Here is a 19962-nt window from a genome sequence, read left to right on the forward strand (position 1 = left end):
GGTTCCCTCGCTCTATTAAAAGCCTATGGAATTTTTGAATGTGTTTTTGCTAAATCGCCTGAAATAAGGTCTGTGGTGAACAGAGCCTCTAAATATTTTCACGTTTTGATCTATGACATAGCACACACCAGTTATAACCTGCTTGTGGTTTTTTAAACTTTATTGTGTCTGATTGTGTTTTTTAAAATCTTTATATAGGCTTCAAAATGTATCAATTTTGGATTAACTTGTAAAGATTATCTTGCTAGACAAAACGTGTAAGGGTCACAACTCTTTGTTGAGCACAGATCTTATTTTTTTGAGATTTTCCAAAAGTCTACGGGGAAAATGCATTGCTTTTCGACCGAGGGAACCCATGCGCCGCTAGCTTCCGAGTTGTCCTACAAAGTGACGTCATCAATTCAGCACTCTATTCCGTTTCTCTCGAAAACACGTCACAACACTGGAGAAAAGTCGTTTGCAACTTCCGGTTCACGGGGACTTTAAACAGTTGGGTTTAACCGTTTTCGAATCCATTCAGCTAATTTTCTGATATTTAGAAGAATATTAGTAACCAGACCGTTTCTGGTCCTATTTGACTTCCATAGTATAATATATTTTTACGAGAACACATTTTGTGCGCAAAAACAAACAAAAATAACAACTTTATTTCAACTATTCACTTCCTTCTCCATGGGCCTGTAGTCAGTTAACGTAGTGTGATAGCGTAGAGCTATGTCACACGTAGGCTCACTATTGGCCGACGCTGGTCATGTGTGTGATGCGTGTGACGTACAACAACAGATCATGCAGTTAAACTAGTAACCTAAAAAAACAAAAAAACAAAAAAAAAACTAGTAACCTGATTCGAGGCTCTCCAGTAGCACCTCAATGCAGAACATGAGATCCACAGGGAGGAGTCGGATCACGATCCAAGGGGTGGAGATGGGAAGGATTAGGGTTGGGTTTAGGGATCAGGGGGCGGAGTTGGTTAGGTTTAGGTGTACGTAAGGTGGGAGGAGTTGGATCTGGATCCGACTCCTCCCCATGGATTTCATGGTTCGCAGTCAGAGAAGTAAATGTCGAAAAGTGAAATAGTCGTAATTTTTGTTGTTTTTGCGCACAAAAAGTGTTCTCGTTGTTTGATAAATTTAAGATTGAGCCACTGTAGTCACTTGGACTATTTTAATAACTTTTCGAGGCCGGCATGTTTCATTCCCTCAAGAAGCCTATGGACTAGTATGGAGGAGTGAGACGGCTCTCAGATTTCATCAAAAACAACTTAAGGTCTTACGGGGTTGGAACAACATGAGGGTGAGTATAATTTTTGGGTGAACTAACCCTTTAATCTCCCGTTCTTTGAAAGAACTACAGAAAAACTGATTTTAAATGTATACACGCATCTAGCTGTTACCTTCTCGTCCGCTGACGTTCCCTCCTCCAGGTTGTCGAGGGCGTTTTCCACGCGAGCCAGTCGACCGGACAGAGACAGCAGGAGACTGACCACTTTATCCAGGTCTCCCACGAACATGCGAAACTTCTCCAGCTCGTTGGGTTTGCAGATGGTCTGTACGGTGGCTTCCACGTCCTCTCCCAGAGCGTTATTATCCTGAACGTCCTCCTGAAGACTCTCACGCGCCTCTCGCAGAACCTGCAGCTTCTTACTCAAGCTGTCAATCAACTCTTGCTGCAATTACAAACACATCAGCCAGATCATCTAATTGTCAACGGTGATGCTTTTTGAAACATGCTGCAACTTGTACACACACGTGTTGAACACATTTTTCACACATAATGTGACTTATCTATGTTTTTTTCTCTCAACAATGTATTTTTGTCTTGTTGCTACCAGTACAGCACAACTGGAGTAAAAACCATGCAACAAAATAATGAATATAAAGCTTTTACCTTCTTGTTGGACAGGTCACAATCAAGTTCGTCCTCTGAATCCTGTTCCTCCATGTGCTCCTGCATGTCCTTCATCTTTATGAGCAGCTCTGCTTTAGGGGCAGATGTGCTGTAATATGACGAACTGCTCACTAACGAAGACAAACTGTCCTCCACTCTGCAGAAATCAAACATCCATGGGTCACTCAAATGAAAAAATCAGTGAAAAATCATCAGGTAAATAAAGTTTCATAGTTTTCAAACTTAACAGATTTAAAGTCAAGTTGATTGTACTTGTTATATTGTGTGTGTGTCAGTAGAGGGCAGTAGTGTACAGGTTTTCACACTGATAATGCTCAAAAAAATGCTCATTACCATAATTCAAATATGCTATAATTTCATTTAAGTAGCATGAAGCATCTATGTATAATTTAAATCAGCACGAAATGTATTGTATTGAGAATCACTTATACAATGAGGATCTGATTAGGGTCATCAATCAGAATGATTACAAGAAAACTCAAAAGTTAAGTGTTTAGATGCATCACAGTAATGATAAGATTTTGCATTTAAAGGAGTAGTTCACTTAAAAAAAAACTTTTGCTCATAATTTACTCACCCCCATGTCATCCAAGATGTCCATGTCTTTCTTTCTTCAGTCGAAAAGAAATGAAGGTTTTTGATGAAAACATTCCAGGATTTTTCTCCATATAATGGACTTCAATGGGGACCAAACGGCTCAAGGTCGAAATGAGAGTTTCAGTGCAGCTTCAAAGGGCTTTAAACGACACCAGGGTCTTATCAAGCGAAACGAGCGGTCATTTCAAAACTAAATAAAAAAAAGTGATTTTTTATTTATTCGTGACTCTCCTGTTCGAACTCGTTCATCAAAATGAACGAATCTTTTTAAAAACGAGTTCGAACAGGAGAGTCACGAACGTGCATCACAGAACAGAGTAAGGCGAGCATTTGTGCTTATAAAGCTTAAAAGTTTTTATTTATTTTTTTAAATAACTGCCCGTTTCACTTGATAAGACCCTTATTCATCGTCTGGTGTCGTTTAAAGCCCCTTGAAGCTGCACTGAAACTCTCATTTGGACCTTGAATCGTTTGGACCCCATTGAAGTCCATTATATGGAGAAAATCCTGGAATGTTTTCATCAAAAACCTTCATTTCTTTTCGACTGAAGAAAGAAAGACTTCTTGGATGACATGGGGGTGAGTAAATTATCAGCAAAAGTTTTTCTAAAAGTTAACTACTCCTTAGTATTTGTATTTGCCTAACTGTCATGAAAAAGTCCCAATCAAACAATTCTTAAATTGTACTAAAATAGTTTTAACTTTGATTTTTGATCTCTTTTGATTTTCAGGTGAAATGTGAGCATGTTTTTGTGCCGTCCGCCTCTCCATCTCAAACGGTGTACCTCTGCGGTGTGTTTTTGGGAGACGTCTGTTTGTGGAAGGCTTTCCTCCTCTGCTGCACTCCCTCCAGGAGCTGCTCCCCCTGTGGGAATATTCCCTCCATCAGATCCATCGTAGTCTTCATCTTACTCTGATCCAAGATGTCCACCAAACTCTTGTCCTTCCCCATGATGTCTCTGGCCAGCTCCTCTCGCTTCAGGTCCTCCTCTGAACGTGTGGTCAAACCGTTGCTTCTCGGCTCTGTGTTGTCCAGTACCGTCTGATGTTCTGTGTTTTTGATGGGATCTGGATGGGCGTGGGCATTAAACAGCGACTTGGATTTCTCTGGAGAATCTGTTTTTTTTAGTTGGCCAGTTTTAGGCACCTCAGAGCTTGCAGATGATTGCACATAGTTTCTGTTTTCCCTCTCTGAACCGTTTTCTGCACAGACAATCTGTATGGGGACCTTCCGGCCAGCAGAGTTTGGCTCTGATGTTTCCTCCGTCTTACTCCTGCAATAGGGGACAAGTTCGCCATGAGTTAAAAACGTGAATTTTAGCAGTGAAACTTCCAATAATGATGACAGATTCATCATCCAGAACCATGGGCATCAGCACCATTGCATATGTATATTACTTAGATTGTATATCATAAATGGAAAACAGCCAGTATGCGGAAGCTCAGGTTGAAACACAGGTATTTTACCGGTATATAGAACACCATTGGGTCACCTGATGGAGTTTTAGGACACCATTGGGTCACCTGATGGAGTTTTAGGACACCATTGGGTCACTTGATGGAGTTTTAGGACACCATTGGGTCGCCTGATGGAGTTTTAGGACACCATTGAGTCGCCTGATGGAGTTTTAGGACACCATTGGGTCACTTGATGGAGTTTTAGGACACCATTGGGTCACCTGATGGAGTTTTAGGACACCATTGGGTCACTTGATGGACTTTTAAGACACCATTGGGTCACCTGATGGAGTTTTAGGACACCATTGGTTCACCTGATGGAGTTTTAGGACACCGTTGGGTCACCTGATGGAGTTTTAGGACACCATTGGGTCACCTGATGGAGTTTTAGGACACCACTGGGTTACCTGATGGAGTTTTAGGACACAATTGGGTCACCTGATGGAGTTTTAGGACACCATCGGGTCACCTGATGGAGTTTTAGGACACCATCGGGTCACCTGATGGAGTTTTAGGACACCACTGGGTCACCTGGTGGAGTTTTAGGACACCATTGGGTCACCTGATGGAGTTTTAAGACACCATTGGGTCACCTGATGGAGTTTTAGGACACCATTGGGTCACCTGATGGAGTTTTAGGACACCATTGGGTCACCTGATGGAGTTTTAGGACACCATTGGGTCACCTGATGGAGTTTTAAGACACCATTGGGTCACCTGATGGAGTTTTAGGACACCATTGGGTCACCTGATGGAGTTTTAGGACACCATTGGGTCACTTGATGGAGTTTTAGGACACCATTGGGTCACCTGATGGAGTTTTAGGACACCATTGGGTCACTTGATGGAGTTTTAGGACACCATTAGGTCACCTGATGGAGTTTTAGGACACCACTGGGTCACCTGGTGGAGTTTTAGGACACCATTGGGTCACCTGATGGAGTTTTAGGACACCATTGGGTCACTTGATGGAGTTTTAGGACACCATTGGGTCACTTGATGGAGTTTTTCGGTTCCTTGCCACTGTTGCCTTTGGCTTGCTCAAATTAATGAACCAATCAGTAATACCATTGATCAGCTCTACCAAACATGGATGTTTTTCCATTAAGAAACGAACATTGTTATTATGTTTTGATTGATACTGTGAAGCTGCTTTGATGCAATCTGCGCTATATAAATATACTTGACTTGACTATGTCCAGAACCTTATCAGTATCTAAAACTCTAGTTACCTGCATTGGTCCTTTTTCTGCACAGTTGCAGGCGGTTCATCTGAAAGCCTCTGTGGATAGAACTGAGGAGAAGGAGAACGAGAACGTGTTCTGCTGGCTGAGGTTACCATCAGATCAGTTTTCTGCTTGGGAGAGGAACGACCTAAAAGACGTGGCGTATGAGATAACGTTCCCTCGCTGTCTGATCTCTGGTCCTCCTCTGGTGCAGCAGTCAGGTGCATGTCTCTCTCCAGATGTTGTGGAGGACATGGTGAAGTAGTCAGTCTTTGGGGCTCTTGAGTTGGCTCAGGTAAAGAGGTCTGAACCCTAAATTCCTGGGAAGGTCTAGTAGGGCACGTGACATCCGGCTGTGTGGGTTTGCCGGACCTCTGCGGTTCAGAACCTTTGTTTTTAGGAATCCGTTGCTTTGATGTGGGAACCTGGAGATGATTTGAAGAGAGAGTTGCCGGCTGCCTGGTGTCAGGTTTGGGTCTCTGGTTCGAGGCAAGAGGCACAGCAACACTTTCCAGAACGTTCATTGTTATGGGCTCGGAGATGTTAAGTGGATTGTGCTCCCTTCCAGATCCTCTGTAAAAAAGAAATTACAATAGGGGTGTAATATCACATGTATTCACCCCGAACATCGCAAATCTATGGACACAGTCAGACAATGAATACATTCAGTCAAGGTGATTTACCCCAATCCAGAAGGGGGCGCAGGCGGTAATGCAACACTGTTTGCTAATAGCCTTTATAGGAAAAAGACCCGAAGACACTAGTCTAAATGTTTTTGAGTGTACACAAATAAAAGACCCTTTACAGTTTTGAATGACGTCTTACTCTTATCTGTAATCTGTATTTTTCCATGATTTCTTGAAAAAGTGTACTGTGCATCTGCCATTGTCAGCGCATGAAAAGCAAAGAAAATGACATTGTAGGCTACACACAACACGTTAATCAAACCAATAAGTTTGAAAACAGCAGTTGCAATTCCTTCATTTTTATTTTGAAGCAATCAGGAATTAGGGGGGAAGGCATGTAAATGCATCAAACTTATCGAACAGTGACTTCTGTGTACAGTTACGCCCCTAATATGTATATAATCAGATTAAAGAAATTATAGGCCCTTACTTGTATCTGAACACCTACAGGGGTTGGACAATGAAACTGAAACATTGGCCAATGTTGGAGGTTTCACATCTATATGCCTGGCGGCCAATCTTCAGAGTGAAGCACGGGTGGATCAGTGATGGTTTGAGCTCCAATATCATGACAATCCTGATTGTATTTGATGGACACGACACTGCCGAGGACTACCAAACCCTTCTGGAGGATCATGAGCACCTGATGCTCAAACCGTGTATCAGCATGATCATGCACAAACACACACAGCAAGACTTGTGACAGAAGGGTTTGATGAAGATGAAAGTGACGTTGAACATCTCCCATGGTCTGCACAGTCACCAGATCTGAATATTATTGAGGTGTTTTGGAGGAGCGAGTCCACCAGCATCATATAGTGACCTGGACACTGTTCTGGAAGAGGAACGGCTCATAATCCCTCTGGTCACTGTGAAGGACTTCTATCTGTCAATTGGTGCTGTATTTGGATGCAAAATGAGGCCCTCACCATTCTAACAAATTATTGTGTAGTAAAACCAGGTGTTTCAGTTTTTTTGTCCAACCCCTGTAGAGAAGACAAGAAATCCTAACCTGGTGATACGGGTCTCCTGTTGGCCATTGGCTTCAGGCTGAGATTCCACAGGAGACTTTCTGGGTGGCGGAGGGATTTTCTGAAAGGAATGTGGATCCGTTAACACAGATGCCAAAGATTCTTCTACCTGAAGGACAGACCGGCCCTTCTTAAAGATCATGTTATCATACTTTATCCACTGTGCCATCAGCAAACTCATTACAACAATTACTAGGGCTGTCACTTTACGTTCGAAAATCGATTGCACAATCGATCGGATCAACAGGGGATCAATTTTAACAGCCTTTTTAAAATGTGTTTTAGATGGACAGATCAATACAGTACACAGAACATGTTGGATGTTGGAAAATAACAATGTCTTTTCTGTTAACCAAATCTCTATTACTTCAATGCAAGTAAACGGGCGGCGTTATTTGTTGCTTGTGTTAGTGACGTCCACGTGTGTTCAAGTAAGCCAGAAATGCACAGATTCTGCGCAATAGGACTCACGAGTTGCGTATTTGCACTAAATCCGCGCAGATTTGGCTTACACGAAGTTTCCAAGCAAAGTGAGTAAACATAGAAACACGCCAGATTGCCAAAGTTCATTTTTACCCGCATTTGGCGGGTGTTAAATGTTGCGCTCCTGTTTCTCATTGTGCACGAAACTTCACGCCAATAAATCATCAGAAATATTGCTGACTGCGGCTGATCTTTACGCTCGTCCTAATGCCTGTTAGGTGTCCGTGGATTTGCCTATATTTGGTGTTGAAAATGGAAACGTCTTTTAGACATGGGAAATCGATTTTACAATCGATTCAATGAACACTTATGTCTCAAAATCGAACAGCCCTTACTATTACCAAACAATGCCTTGTGTATCTAATGAAATGTGGAGAATATTGAATTCTAAGGCTGAATACCAATTCACCCCTTGGCCCGACCCCTTGTTTTTGAGTGTAGCCCTTGGCCCTTAAAACAGAGTGACAAGGGCCAAGGGGTTGGAATGTTACCTACGAAATGGAACGACCCTTCATGAACCCGATACGTCATCAGTCGTCGGCGATGGCTCTGCCGTTACAGAGTTTGCACAGGATTTCTCCATGACAACAACTGACAATCAGCGCAGCTGCTCTTAACTTTGAATAAACATGATGATTATAACATCCCTTCCTCGAAATGTATGTCTTTTCTGATCGGAAAGGTAATTTATTATACCATTTGTCAATTTAAACGACTATAGTGTTATTATAATAGAAAATAAAGTGTGTGGTGGAATCATCTGGCACTAAATTTAAATGTTTAACCATTTGCGTTCCATCTCGCCGGTGATTTCCGATTCATTCCGTGAACTTTTCTCTTAGCCCTCCGTTTGGAGCAACCCGGTCTCATCCCAAGACGTCATATAACTGACGTTTTGGGACGTCTTTTGACCATACGTCAATATTCGCCTTTTTAAGGCCCCCTTAAACGTAGGTAGATGAGGTTATGGGATCCTAACTCTACCCCATACCTAAACCTAACCCTAAACCTAACCCGTCACCTAACTGACGTTAAAGGTAAAGCGTCAGTTTATGACGGCCCGGGAACGCCATCTACCGACGTTTAAGGGGGCCCTAAAAAGGCGGATATTGACGTATGGTCAAAATACGTCCCAAAACGTCAGTTATATGACTTTTTGGGATGAGACTGTGTTATTTGGAGTGTGCCTCTGAAAAATCTCTGTTTCGAGGGCTATGTAGCCCTACCCCTTCGCCCTACCCCTCGATCTCAAGAAGAATCGGGACACCCTACCCCTAGACGTGAACGCGCAAAACGGAGGGGTAGGGCTAAGGGGTGAATTGGGATTGAGCCTAAATGTCTGGGCACCAAAAACATAATCAATATCATGACCAAACAAATAATCATCTTCTCACCTGTCCGTAGAAGTCAGCAGAAGGTGAGGAACGGGATCTTTCATGAACACACACTGTGCTGTTGGATTCCTCCAAGCCTGAGTCCAGAATGTTTTCAGCCGAACGGTATCTGCCCGTTATTCTTCGTTCCACTGGCTTTTTCTGCATGTTCCATGTAGCCTCATATTCAGCAAACGTACCGAGCCGTTGTTGCTCCTCTGTATTAAGGTCAGCATGGCTTGATTTACTTTGTTTTAAGGGAGCTTGATGGATGCTTTCACAGTCTCCAGTCAATCTAGACTTTCTCTCGATGTGGTCTTCATTGGGAATGGGCTTTTGGAGAACTGGTTTGCAGGAACTCTCGAAGAACTTATATCGGTCTACAAACGACCCAGCTGCTTTATCCTCAACTCCTATTTTATTGATCTTGTCCGGTTCAGAGAAGGAATGTATCTTTTTATCCACGGGAAACCGTTTACGCCCCCCAATGCGGGAGACCTGCCCATTAACAGGCCCAGATCTTTTGGGAAGTTGATCCGATGCAGATTCGTTCCCAGAGAGCTCCAGGTCCCTCCTCATAAATGACGTGGCCTTCAGAACTTTGGCTTGGGCTTCCTTCAGGTGATCTTTGTAAGTGTTGGTGAAGGAACCATCCGAAGACGACGTGGAGGTCTCATTAGACTTCCAGATGTCAGAGTCATCCTCAACTTCGCTTGAGCAAGTCAAGGTAGCTGCACTTCTGCTTTTCTGAAGTTGATCCCTCTTCTGTTGGATCTCGTTGCGTAGAGTTGTGGCGTAGCGGTCACTCCTTCTTCCCTGTTTACCACCGATCGCATCAATTGATTCTTGAGCACCTGCTTTGGCTGTTACGGTCATTTTTTCTGCCATCTTGCTCTCTTGGGCCAGAGAGTGCAACATGGGGGTCTTGTGTGGACAGATCTTGTGATCCTGCTTGCTGGTCCATGGATTGTCCAGGTGTTGTCCAGGTGGTACGTGCCTGGAAGGCTGTGGTTTAACTCCTTCTTTCTTCTTTTGAGTCTCTCTTTCCCCAGAGCTGGACTTTGAAATCACATGATTTGGTAAAGGGGACGCGGCTTGAGATGGAGGACCGATGGCCTGTTTGGTGTAACCGTTGGAGCTCTTGTTCTCGGGTACATTCAGTTGGGGATACTTTGTCTTCACAGCCTTTTGAGAACCAACCAAGCTCCTGTCTGTAGCACCTTGACTGGTTCCCATTTCAGACCTTCGTTCATCTCCTATCCAACCCTGCGTGGATGATTTCAGGGATGGCTGCTGGGCAGTGATGCAGTAGTAACGGAAATGAGCCTGGCCCTCATAATTGGGGTCGAATGCCATGCTGGTTCTGGCTTTGTTTCGACTGCCAGCGTTGGTGGGTAAATCTTGAAGGCTTCGGTAGTAGCTCCCAACACTCTGGGTATTTGGTGAACTTGTACCGTTAGGGTGCACAGAAAAGTGACTATCATCACTATGCTGTCTCGGATGCTGAAGCTCGTACGTAAATGGGTTCTGCCCTTGTCTTACATCAGTGCTTGAAAGGGAAAAGGGTTTGGAAGGTTTTGGCTTATTTGGGTAGTCTTCAACCGAAAGATACGGCTGAAAGAAGTCCTTCTTTGGAGGTGGGTTGTAGCTGTGTCTCGCTTCACTATCCAACTGTTGGTCCACAGCTCTGCAGTGTGGATATACAGATATGCCTTCAGGGAACGATCCCACTAAGCTCTTTTCATGAACTCTGGTGGCAGTGAAACTATCACTACGCAAGGGAGGTGGAGGAGCTTGGATAGAGGTCATCTTGCTCTCAGGAATATGCCACACAGGTCTATGGTTGGATCTCCAAGTGGAGGAGAATTTGGAGCTAGCTTGCTCCTCCAAACTGGGACTCACGCGTCCCCCGTTGCCCATGGGGATCTGTAGGTATCTGTGGCTGTCATTGGGAACTCCAGGATCGTTGGGAACGCCTCTGTAAAAAATCCCTTCTGTGGGAGCAACACCCCGAGGCGGACTGTGGTCAGTTGTGCCTGATAAAAACATCGGATGATCTTCTCCACCATTGGGTTTGCTTGACGGCTTCTCTTTTGAGAAAGCGTGAGATGAGGGCTCTACACTTTCCATATTTCCCACTGAGCTGACCTGGCAGGACACTTGTCGCAGATTGGTCTGTCCCCAACAGCTGGTGAATTCTTTAGTGGGTGAGCTGGTAAAATACGAAGAAAATAAATGATGCTGACTCAGATTAATTTATATTCACTGCATTCAAACCCTCAGAATCTCACCCTGCATCATATTTTGTCTGCCAAGTGGAGTCAGGTGCAGGGCTGGGTTCAGATTTAGGGCTGTCTGTGGTGGGGTTATCTGTGGATTTAGCAGAGTGCCACGAATGGGGTCTACATGATGATTCATTCCTTCTGAAATAAAAAAATGTAATTCAATTTAAATTGTTAAATTTTCAGAAAGACTACTTTAGTTTAATCAGGCTTATTCTAGAAATTGAAACAGGATTTTGTACATAATTATAGCCTACAACGGGTTAGAACTAAGGACTAAAACTAAATAAATAAAGAATGAAATAATGCATATTATGTAAATATACATATATTAAAGGAGTAGTTCACTTTTAAAAAAACTTTTGCTGATAATTTATTCACCCCCATGTCATCCAAGATGTCCATGTCTTTCTTTCTTCAGTCGAAAAGAAATGAAGGTTTTTGATGAAAACATTCCAGGATTTTTCTCCATATAATGGACTTCAATGGGGTCCAAACGGTTCAAGGTCCAAATGAGAGTTTCAGTGCAGCTTCAAAGGGCTTTAAATGACAACAGACGATGAATAAGGGTCTTATCAAGCGAAACGATCGCTCATTTAAAAAATAAGTAAAAACGTTTACTTTTTATTATCACAAATGCTTGCCTTGCTCAGTTCTGTGATGCGCGTTCGTGACTCTCCTGTTCGAACTCGTTCATCAAAATGAACGAAATTTTTTTCGAAAAAAGATTTGTTCATTTTGTGATGAACCGAATTTTGAAATGAGCGATTGTTTCGCTAGATAAGACCCTTATTAATTGTCTGGTGTCGTTTAAAGCCCTTTGAAGCTGCACTGAAACTCTCATTTGGACCTTGAACCATTTGGACCCCATTGAAGTCTATTATGTAAAGAAAAATCCTGTAATGTTTTTGTCAAAACCTTAATTTCTTTTCGACTGAAGAAAGAAAGACATGGACATCTTGGATGACATGGGGGCGAGTAAATTATCAGCAATTCTTTTTTTTTAAAGTGAACTACTCCTTTAAGTCACAATTTTCACATTTTCATGAAATAAAACATACTACTAATGTTAGGTGTTAAGATGTTAAAAAGACATCAGTTATCATTCAGACCATCAAGAATATTTATGATCTAAGAGATCTACTTTAGGAACTTTGAATAACATAATTTGTTCCTTTTGCAGAATATAATTTCATGTTAACTCATTTAGCTGCACAAGACGTACCCTTTGAAGCGATTTTTCCTGAAATGCATGTGAGGTGGAAAAGGAGGGGATACAATCAGAAAGAAAAACAAGCAGAGTATTTGTTCAAATGTTTTTGACAAATGATCAACAAGACAGCAGGAAACACTGAAGATTCTGCACTGACTGACGCTCACAGGTTCTGAACAAGCCAGTGAAATTGACAGCCAGATAATAAGCTTAAGCGTATAATCCCCGTCTTGCACATGAACAGCACAGCTACAGCTAAGAGGCCACATGGCAGAGGATGTGATACTCGGGTCTGGCAGGGGTGGATGGGTCGATGGATGATCATAACTACAGGATCGAACAGGGCTGGGGGTCACGAGACAAAGACCAACAGCTCCACAATACCTCATAGAACTTCTCAAAATCTTCGTGAGAAAGTTCCTGGCCACGTGTACTTCACTTTCTGCAGGCATTGTTTGCGTTACAATATCCACCATTTTAATCTTCCTGCGCAACAAGGTAGAGAAAACACAGTACAGATGAAGCACGAAAAATTTGAATATCGTGCAAAAGTTCATTTATTTCAGTAATTTAACTTAAAAGGTGAATTTTTTTTGAGGTTTTCATAGCTATAATACATAATCATTACAATTATAACAAATAAAGGCTTGAAATATCTCACTTTGCATGTTTCACCTTTTAAGTTGAATTACTGAAATAAATGCTAAATGGTAATAAAACTTTTGCACCATATTATATTTTTTTGTGTTTCACCTGTATATACTGTTGATCAGCTGGTGCATAAAACATATGAATTGCTCTTGTAAAAAAAAAAAAAAAACCATTAATTTTTGTTAAAATTATTATAAAATAAAATAAATATATTAATAAAAATTATATATAAAAAATAATAAATAAATGTTTAGACTGTCCTGAACCTGATGTTAAAGTTGAGTAAAATGACTTTAAACATGACTTAAATTTGAAAGTATGAAAAGTATTACAATTATGCCAATTTATACAAAAAATTCATGATCCGAATCATAAACCAAAACACAGTAGAGACAGGATTTGACAGATTGATTATCCATCCTACTGTATTAGTCACAGGGTTACTATCATTAACAAAAACGAAAGCCAAAACCATCAAAAAACTATTAAAAATAAAAATAAATAAAAATATTAAAAAACTTAAACTTATTTTATTTCAGCTTAGTTAGCCAAGGCAACATTTAAAATTTGGAAATAAATAAACAAATAATTATTAAAAAAAATAAATATTAACAATTGCAGCACTAAAATAACTAAGCCTAAATAAACTAAAACGTAATAGATCTACAAAAATAAAATTAAAAAAAAAAAACATACAAAGATAACTAAAATATTTTTTTATATAAAAACAGAAAACATAAAAATCAAATCTAATTCAAAATATTAAAAAAATCTATAATATAGTATATAAATGATACTAAGGTCATCACACAGCCCTGTCTCTTGCCATAGAGACTATTTATTATTTTGCTGTATTACACATTATAATGAATGTGTACTATCATCACTCCTACTGTATTGATAACATAAAACCCGAATGCTTCGCTCCGAACTCATTTACAGTCGGCTCAGGGTATAACCGGGGTAAAGCCATGTTTCCGGAAGGACGGGGTCACCATATGCCCACCGAACAACAGAGCAGCGACTGCATGCGATAAATGGGAGCTTAGCCATTCAATCTGTCACAAAGGGAGATGAGTGGCTACACATTCCTCTCAATCTGTTGTCTGTCTGAGAGGCCAGTTCATCACATCAGTTCACTACCATGCAGAATAATGACCGATATGCAGGATCAACACTTATTTGGAGTGTTTTAAAGTTCATTATTGCATCATTATTCAATTGGCTTATCTAATCAGATGAAATTGAGGTGACAATGAGAATGAGTCTACCAGATCAAAATCATCTAAAGTTGGATCTTTTGGGTGCTAGTCACTATACAAATGCAAATGACCAATGCTGAAATTATTAAGGAGATAGAAAAAAGCTGCATTGCAAGAACATCCTTAAGCTGAAAGAAACGAAAGAAAAAAAAAATTGAAAAAAAAATGTTTTTGACCGTAACATCAAGTCGAAAGAAAAACAAAAGACAAATCTTGTCTCGTATCAAACTAAATTCCTGCTAAAGTAATTTTATCACATTAAAAAGCGCACACAGGAATCGATAAACAATATCGAAATACGCGTGAGTGTAAAAATCGGAGGATTTTTTCCAGACAAAAAATACATAAATCTCTCGTCTCAGGGAAATATGAGGGTGGAAAGCACGGTTATTAGAAAACACTACAGGTTTTCTACTAATACAAAACTTAATGCTAAATCCTGAACTATCCCTTTATCACCCGCAGGCGCTTATGGAGATTCTCACTCCCGAAAACGTTTGAGCACATTTTCGATTCGCCATGAATTTTCGTAAAAATGACAATATTTGAAATCTACACAGTTGATTTCTCGCATCAAATGTTCTCAGAAGTGAATTTAAAAATGAAATAGCATATGTAATTGTAGAAATTACGAATGACCGTATAGACCGCCGTAATGCCGAATTGAATGCTGGGATATTTCTGCCGTCAAGTTCACACAAGTTACAAACCGATGCATCCTCTGTAAAATGGGCGTCAAGAACACATCCAGGATTTTTAACCGTTCTTGCCAAAATGCAAAGTTGTGTATTGGGACGGTCCACAAAAGATGACGTTTCACAAGAAGTACAGACAAGAACACAGATTGAGGCTATGTTTACACGTGAACGATTCTGAAGAAAAAACGCGTCGTTGCGTCATCACTTTTTATCTGCGTTTAGACGAGCGTTTTGTGTGGGGAAATCCGCGCGCAAATGGTGACGCAAAAGTGTGTAAAATTCAATGTAGTATGCACTTGAGACGGCTAGGAGTGCATAATACAACAACACCAAGTCCACACGCCTGTGTACAACCTTCACTGTCGAGCAGACTTTTGCGTTTTTACCGTTTACACGGGAACGCGGCGGTGGAGCGTTTTTAAGATTTTCACTTTTTGCGTTTTTAAGCCTCAAAAACGCCGTCGCCGTGTAAACAAAAGGCACATCCGATAAAATATTTTTACGTTTTCACCCGCGAGCGTTCTCGTGTAAACAGTGAGAAAGGCTCATTGTGTTTGGGCTAATCGAGAACACCTGCTCTAAATAAATGTATGGTTTACTATAGTTTACCACTATAATAGTTTACTAATGTTTGATGAAGCTACAAACCAAAACGTGGCCCATAAACTGCATGTGTATATTATTTACATGTACTTGGTACTCAATTCACCTTTATTTGTCCCAGAGGGGCGATTAGTTTTACTAAAGTAAAATGCATAGTTTGGTCTCTCCCTGAAACAATTATGCTTGTTGTATTCTGCTACTTAAGACCTTTTCAACACTTTATGACACTGTTTTGTTGTGTTTGATGCTTCACAACAGGTCACATTTTCATTTTATGCAAATATTTGCAGCTTGTATTTTTGACCGATAATGCCTTTTTTAGCTGTCGAAATTTGCATCTTTCAGTAAATTTTGATGTAAATGCAACGATAATGCCGTGCTTTAGTTACTTGAAAAAAGTAATCTGATTGCATATCTCATGTTACTTGTAATGCATTACCTCCAACACTAAGAGATAATATAAAGAGGTAAATGCATTTCCACAAACAGTACGACAAACAAAGCTCAAAACATGATATGCTGACAAATAGTCAAACTTAACTTACCCCTTTCTTGACCTGGTTTAAACCACAAACAGCGTTTGGAGCTTCAATACTGCATTGACTTTGCTTGGCTGTGTGTTTTTCCAGCCTGTTGCATTTCTCCAATGCTTTTCAAGATGTGTGGACACATCTTTAACCTCTAGGCATGTGTGGAAAGACTCCACTGCATCTACAACTAAAAGCTAATGTTAAGCGTCCTTTAACCCATGCATATATGATGAAAACACAAGTATGATGCGACCCCACAGCCTGAAACGACACAGACAGCGCGTATCTGTCTTATGGCACGTCCCCGTCCATCGCAGATTTCCTTGAGGGATTAAAGGCGTTTGAGACAGGGCAGGGCGAGGAGTATTATAGTAAGATGCTACAAAATCTGCTTATAATTGGCTGAAGGTCTATTAAATATCATGGGCAAATAAAAGCAGGACTAAAGACAAATAAAATAAAGGACACAGAAACTGAAATATGGACAAATTAACATTTTAAATAGATAAATAATGAATAAATATTAACGAAAAAAATAACTGAATAAATATATGCTAAGATACAGCATTTTACCGTATTAAAAACTAGCCCTCTAAATGTTAAAATATATATCACCATATTCAGAAATGCAAAAAAAAAACCTATTAATTTCATTGTATTATTAAAAAATAAAAGGCAAACTTTCTATGAAATAAAATCAAAAAAGCAGTAGTTATTATTCAATTTCAGAATATCAACAATATTTCCGCTGTACGAGATCTGTTGTTTCCTTTAATTAGAGAGATGACTGATATATCATTAATATTAATATTGGATATTATTTTTAATATTGGAAAAGCTTGCCGAAGTTGCTTTGTTTCTGCTTATAGTCTCTTTCGCCAATAATTGCGTGGATTAATTAATATTTGTATGCAACTTCTCACGAAAAGGTAAATCAGCTGAATCTATGGACCACAGCTTTTCTTACTGAAATGAATTCAAGGTGAAATTAAATAGTTTAATTTTATAATAATTTTATGAATTAATGCAATATGGTTCAATATAATGTTAGTCGTATTAGGATGAACCATAAGGCCGTACAGAGTAAGTGTATTTGCGCATGTGTGGTTCCAGTTGTTTGTATATTCTTCCGTACATTAAGAATCAACGCATTCGCGCCATATACAACGCTTTTGCAAAAGCGTAAATACCCAACGCACATGGCACCCTTTTAACGTCTAATGAGACGCTTCGGTTATGGTTAAGTTTAGGTATGGTGTAGGGTAAGGGTTAGACCACTAGGGGGCGCCTTCTGCCCAAATATATCTGCGTCTCATTTGACGTTAAAGGGTGCCATGTGCGTTGGATATTTTACGCTTTTGCAAAAGCGTCCTATATGGCGCTTTGGGATGAGAACGGGCTCTAAGAATATATATTTTATTACAAATTTTCTTGGTGAATCGGGATTTATTCTTCTATGATATCGTTCGTACGTAGCCTGGATGCCAGCCGAACTACGCCCCGCCCACAACATTTGAGGATGGGACGTTCGGTCTGTATCCATCTATGTCTCCATCTAGAGTTTCATGAGTGAACTTTGCATTTCCCAGAAATCGCTTTTATCAGCTCGTTGAATTGTCCGTTAGCGTCGCCGTTCAGAACGCAGTGATTAACCTGGACTGAAGCCTGAATAGAGGCAGACAGACACACAACAATAGAAAGTGCCGTGATGATCATCAGCAGGATTACGGCTCACACACAGGTCACAGAGAGCCAGCGAGAGAGCGGATAGATCCATATACCCTAAATAATACCATCATTTCAATGCACAAACTGTAAAAAACTCATTTTAACAGTAAAGACTGAGAAACATGCAACCTGTCAAGTGGACATTTCATTCAAATACTGTTAAATGTACAGTTTATGGAACGGTTTTCTTATCGTTTACTGTGGAAAACATTAATTAATTTTTCGGTTAATTAAGTTCATCATCAGATATTTAAGTGCACTTTTTTGGGGGGGAATTTTCAGTGTGACAGTGAACACACACTAATCACTTGTACTACAAAAAGACAATGCATAAGCAATTTGCTAATTAAACTTATTAGTTATGTATATCAGGCTTTTATATTCCATCTTATGTTGTTAAATGAATGTGTGACAGTGAACACACACTAATCACACTATTTGTACTACAAAAAGGCAATTTGCTATTTAAACTTATGTATGTATATCAGGCTTTTATATTCCATATGTATGTTAAATGAATGTTTAATGCTGTTGTGTTTGATAGTATAATGGTGTTTTGTATGTGTGGTTATTATGACACTGAATCTTTACCTCAGCTTGTGGAAAATAAAAACTTGTAATCATGTTTCTTTTTCTTTACGTCTTTCTGTTTTTAATGTGTTTGTCAATATTATAAAGGTAATAAACAGATTTTAATAATGAAGTATAGTAACATTATTTAATTTAAGGGAATATACATTTTTTTCAGTAATTTTTTTTAGATCTAGCAAATGTGATTTTTACAGTAAAGTTCTTGCTACTTTTTTTTCTTGTTGTAAATTTCAGATTTTTTTACAGTAAATTTCTGATCCACAATCTTGAGCCTCTGCAAAAGTCAAAAGTACTAAATTAGTATCTAAATCTTCTTAGCTCTCCATTATCATTTTACAGCTCTATACGCTTACTGTATTGTCAACTATTGTGTGTATTTTACAAGTTTTGCTGATAATTTACTCGCCCCCATGTCATCCAAGATGTCCATGTCTTTCTTTCGTCAGTTGAAAAGAAATGAAGGTTTTTGATGAAAACATTCCAGGATTTTCTCCATATAATGGACTTCAATGGGGTCCAAACGGGTCAAGGTCCAAATGAGAGTTTCAGTGCAGCGACACCAGACGATGAATAAGGGTCTTATCAAGTGGTCATTTCAAAAATATATAAAAAGTTTAAGTTTTATAAGCTCAAATGCTCGCCTTGCTCTGTTCTGTGATGCACGTTCGTGACTCTCCTGTTCGAACTCATTCATCAAAATGAACAAATCTTTTTTTGAGTCATTTGGTTTCAACAAACGAAATTAACAAAATGACTCGATAAAGATTCGTTCATTTTGATGAACGAGTTCGAACACCAGAGTCACGAATGTGCATCACAGAACAGCAAGGCGAGCATTTGTGCTTATAAAACTTAAACTTTGTTATTTATTTTTTAAATGAGCGATCGTTTCGCTTGATAAGACCCTTATTCATCGTCTGGTGTCGTTTAAAGCCCTTTGAAGCTGCACTGAAACTCTCATTTGGACCTTGAACTGTTTGGACCCCATTGAAGTCCATTATATGGAGAAAATCCTGGAAAGTTTTCATCAAAAACCTTCATTTCTTTTCGACTGAAGAAAGAAAGACATGGACATCTTGGATGACATGGGGGTGAGTAAATTATCAGCAAAAGTGTTTTTAAAAAGTGAACTACTCCTGTAAGGAGAATCATCTAATAAATCAGACATAACTGAGAACTCCAATTCATTAACTCCTTTAAAGTCCTCTTCCAAAAGTTTCTCTAACTAGCTCCTGAAAACAAAACCTCAAAATCTTCATATGAGATCAGCTCGCGCAGTTTCTCTAAATACGGCTGCGTCTCAATCCCTGAGCTTCGCCAGCCCTCGTCACACTCATGATGATGTAACAGGCGTCACGGCAAACGAGGACAGTCCGAGACCACGGGACACGAGGCCACGATCACACACGTACAGGCCAGGGCTATCACACTTCACAAACTAAAACCATCAATCACAAATAATTAATTCGTCACTAGAAATTAAGTAAACATAACTGAAATAAAATAAAGTACTTAAAAAATTATACTTATTTTTCTTATTATTATTATTTTCATTCCGTTTCAATTGATAAAACAACTCATATTTAAATAAAAAATTCATTATATTTTTATTTAAACCAAGAAATGAAAATGACTAAAAACA

General features: G+C 39.8%; 1 protein-coding gene across 3 annotated transcripts in view; it reads right to left on the reverse strand.

The window, feature by feature from the left end:
* The window catches only part of shroom2b (shroom family member 2b), a 30216-nt gene that overhangs the window by 2283 nt on the left and 7971 nt on the right, over positions 1-19962 (reverse strand). For 2 of the 3 annotated variants that reach the window (XM_039674121.2, XM_089125028.1), the window contains 7 exons: positions 11054-11185; positions 8784-10974; positions 6888-6967; positions 5196-5762; positions 3291-3779; positions 1888-2044; positions 1394-1666 (listed from right to left, as the gene is read on the reverse strand). In XM_039674121.2, coding sequence (XP_039530055.2) covers positions 1394-1666; positions 1888-2044; positions 3291-3779; positions 5196-5762; positions 6888-6967; positions 8784-10974; positions 11054-11185 — 3889 coding nt within the window. The remainder of the gene's footprint in view (positions 1-1393; positions 1667-1887; positions 2045-3290; positions 3780-5195; positions 5763-6887; positions 6968-8783; positions 10975-11053; positions 11186-19962) is intronic. The other variant, XM_039674122.2, reaches the window with a different exon arrangement.

The sequence above is a fragment of the Pimephales promelas genome, chromosome 21 (assembly GCF_988280905.1).
Source record: "Pimephales promelas chromosome 21, fPimPro1.hap1.1, whole genome shotgun sequence".
Classification (NCBI taxonomy): domain Eukaryota; kingdom Metazoa; phylum Chordata; class Actinopteri; order Cypriniformes; family Leuciscidae; genus Pimephales; species Pimephales promelas.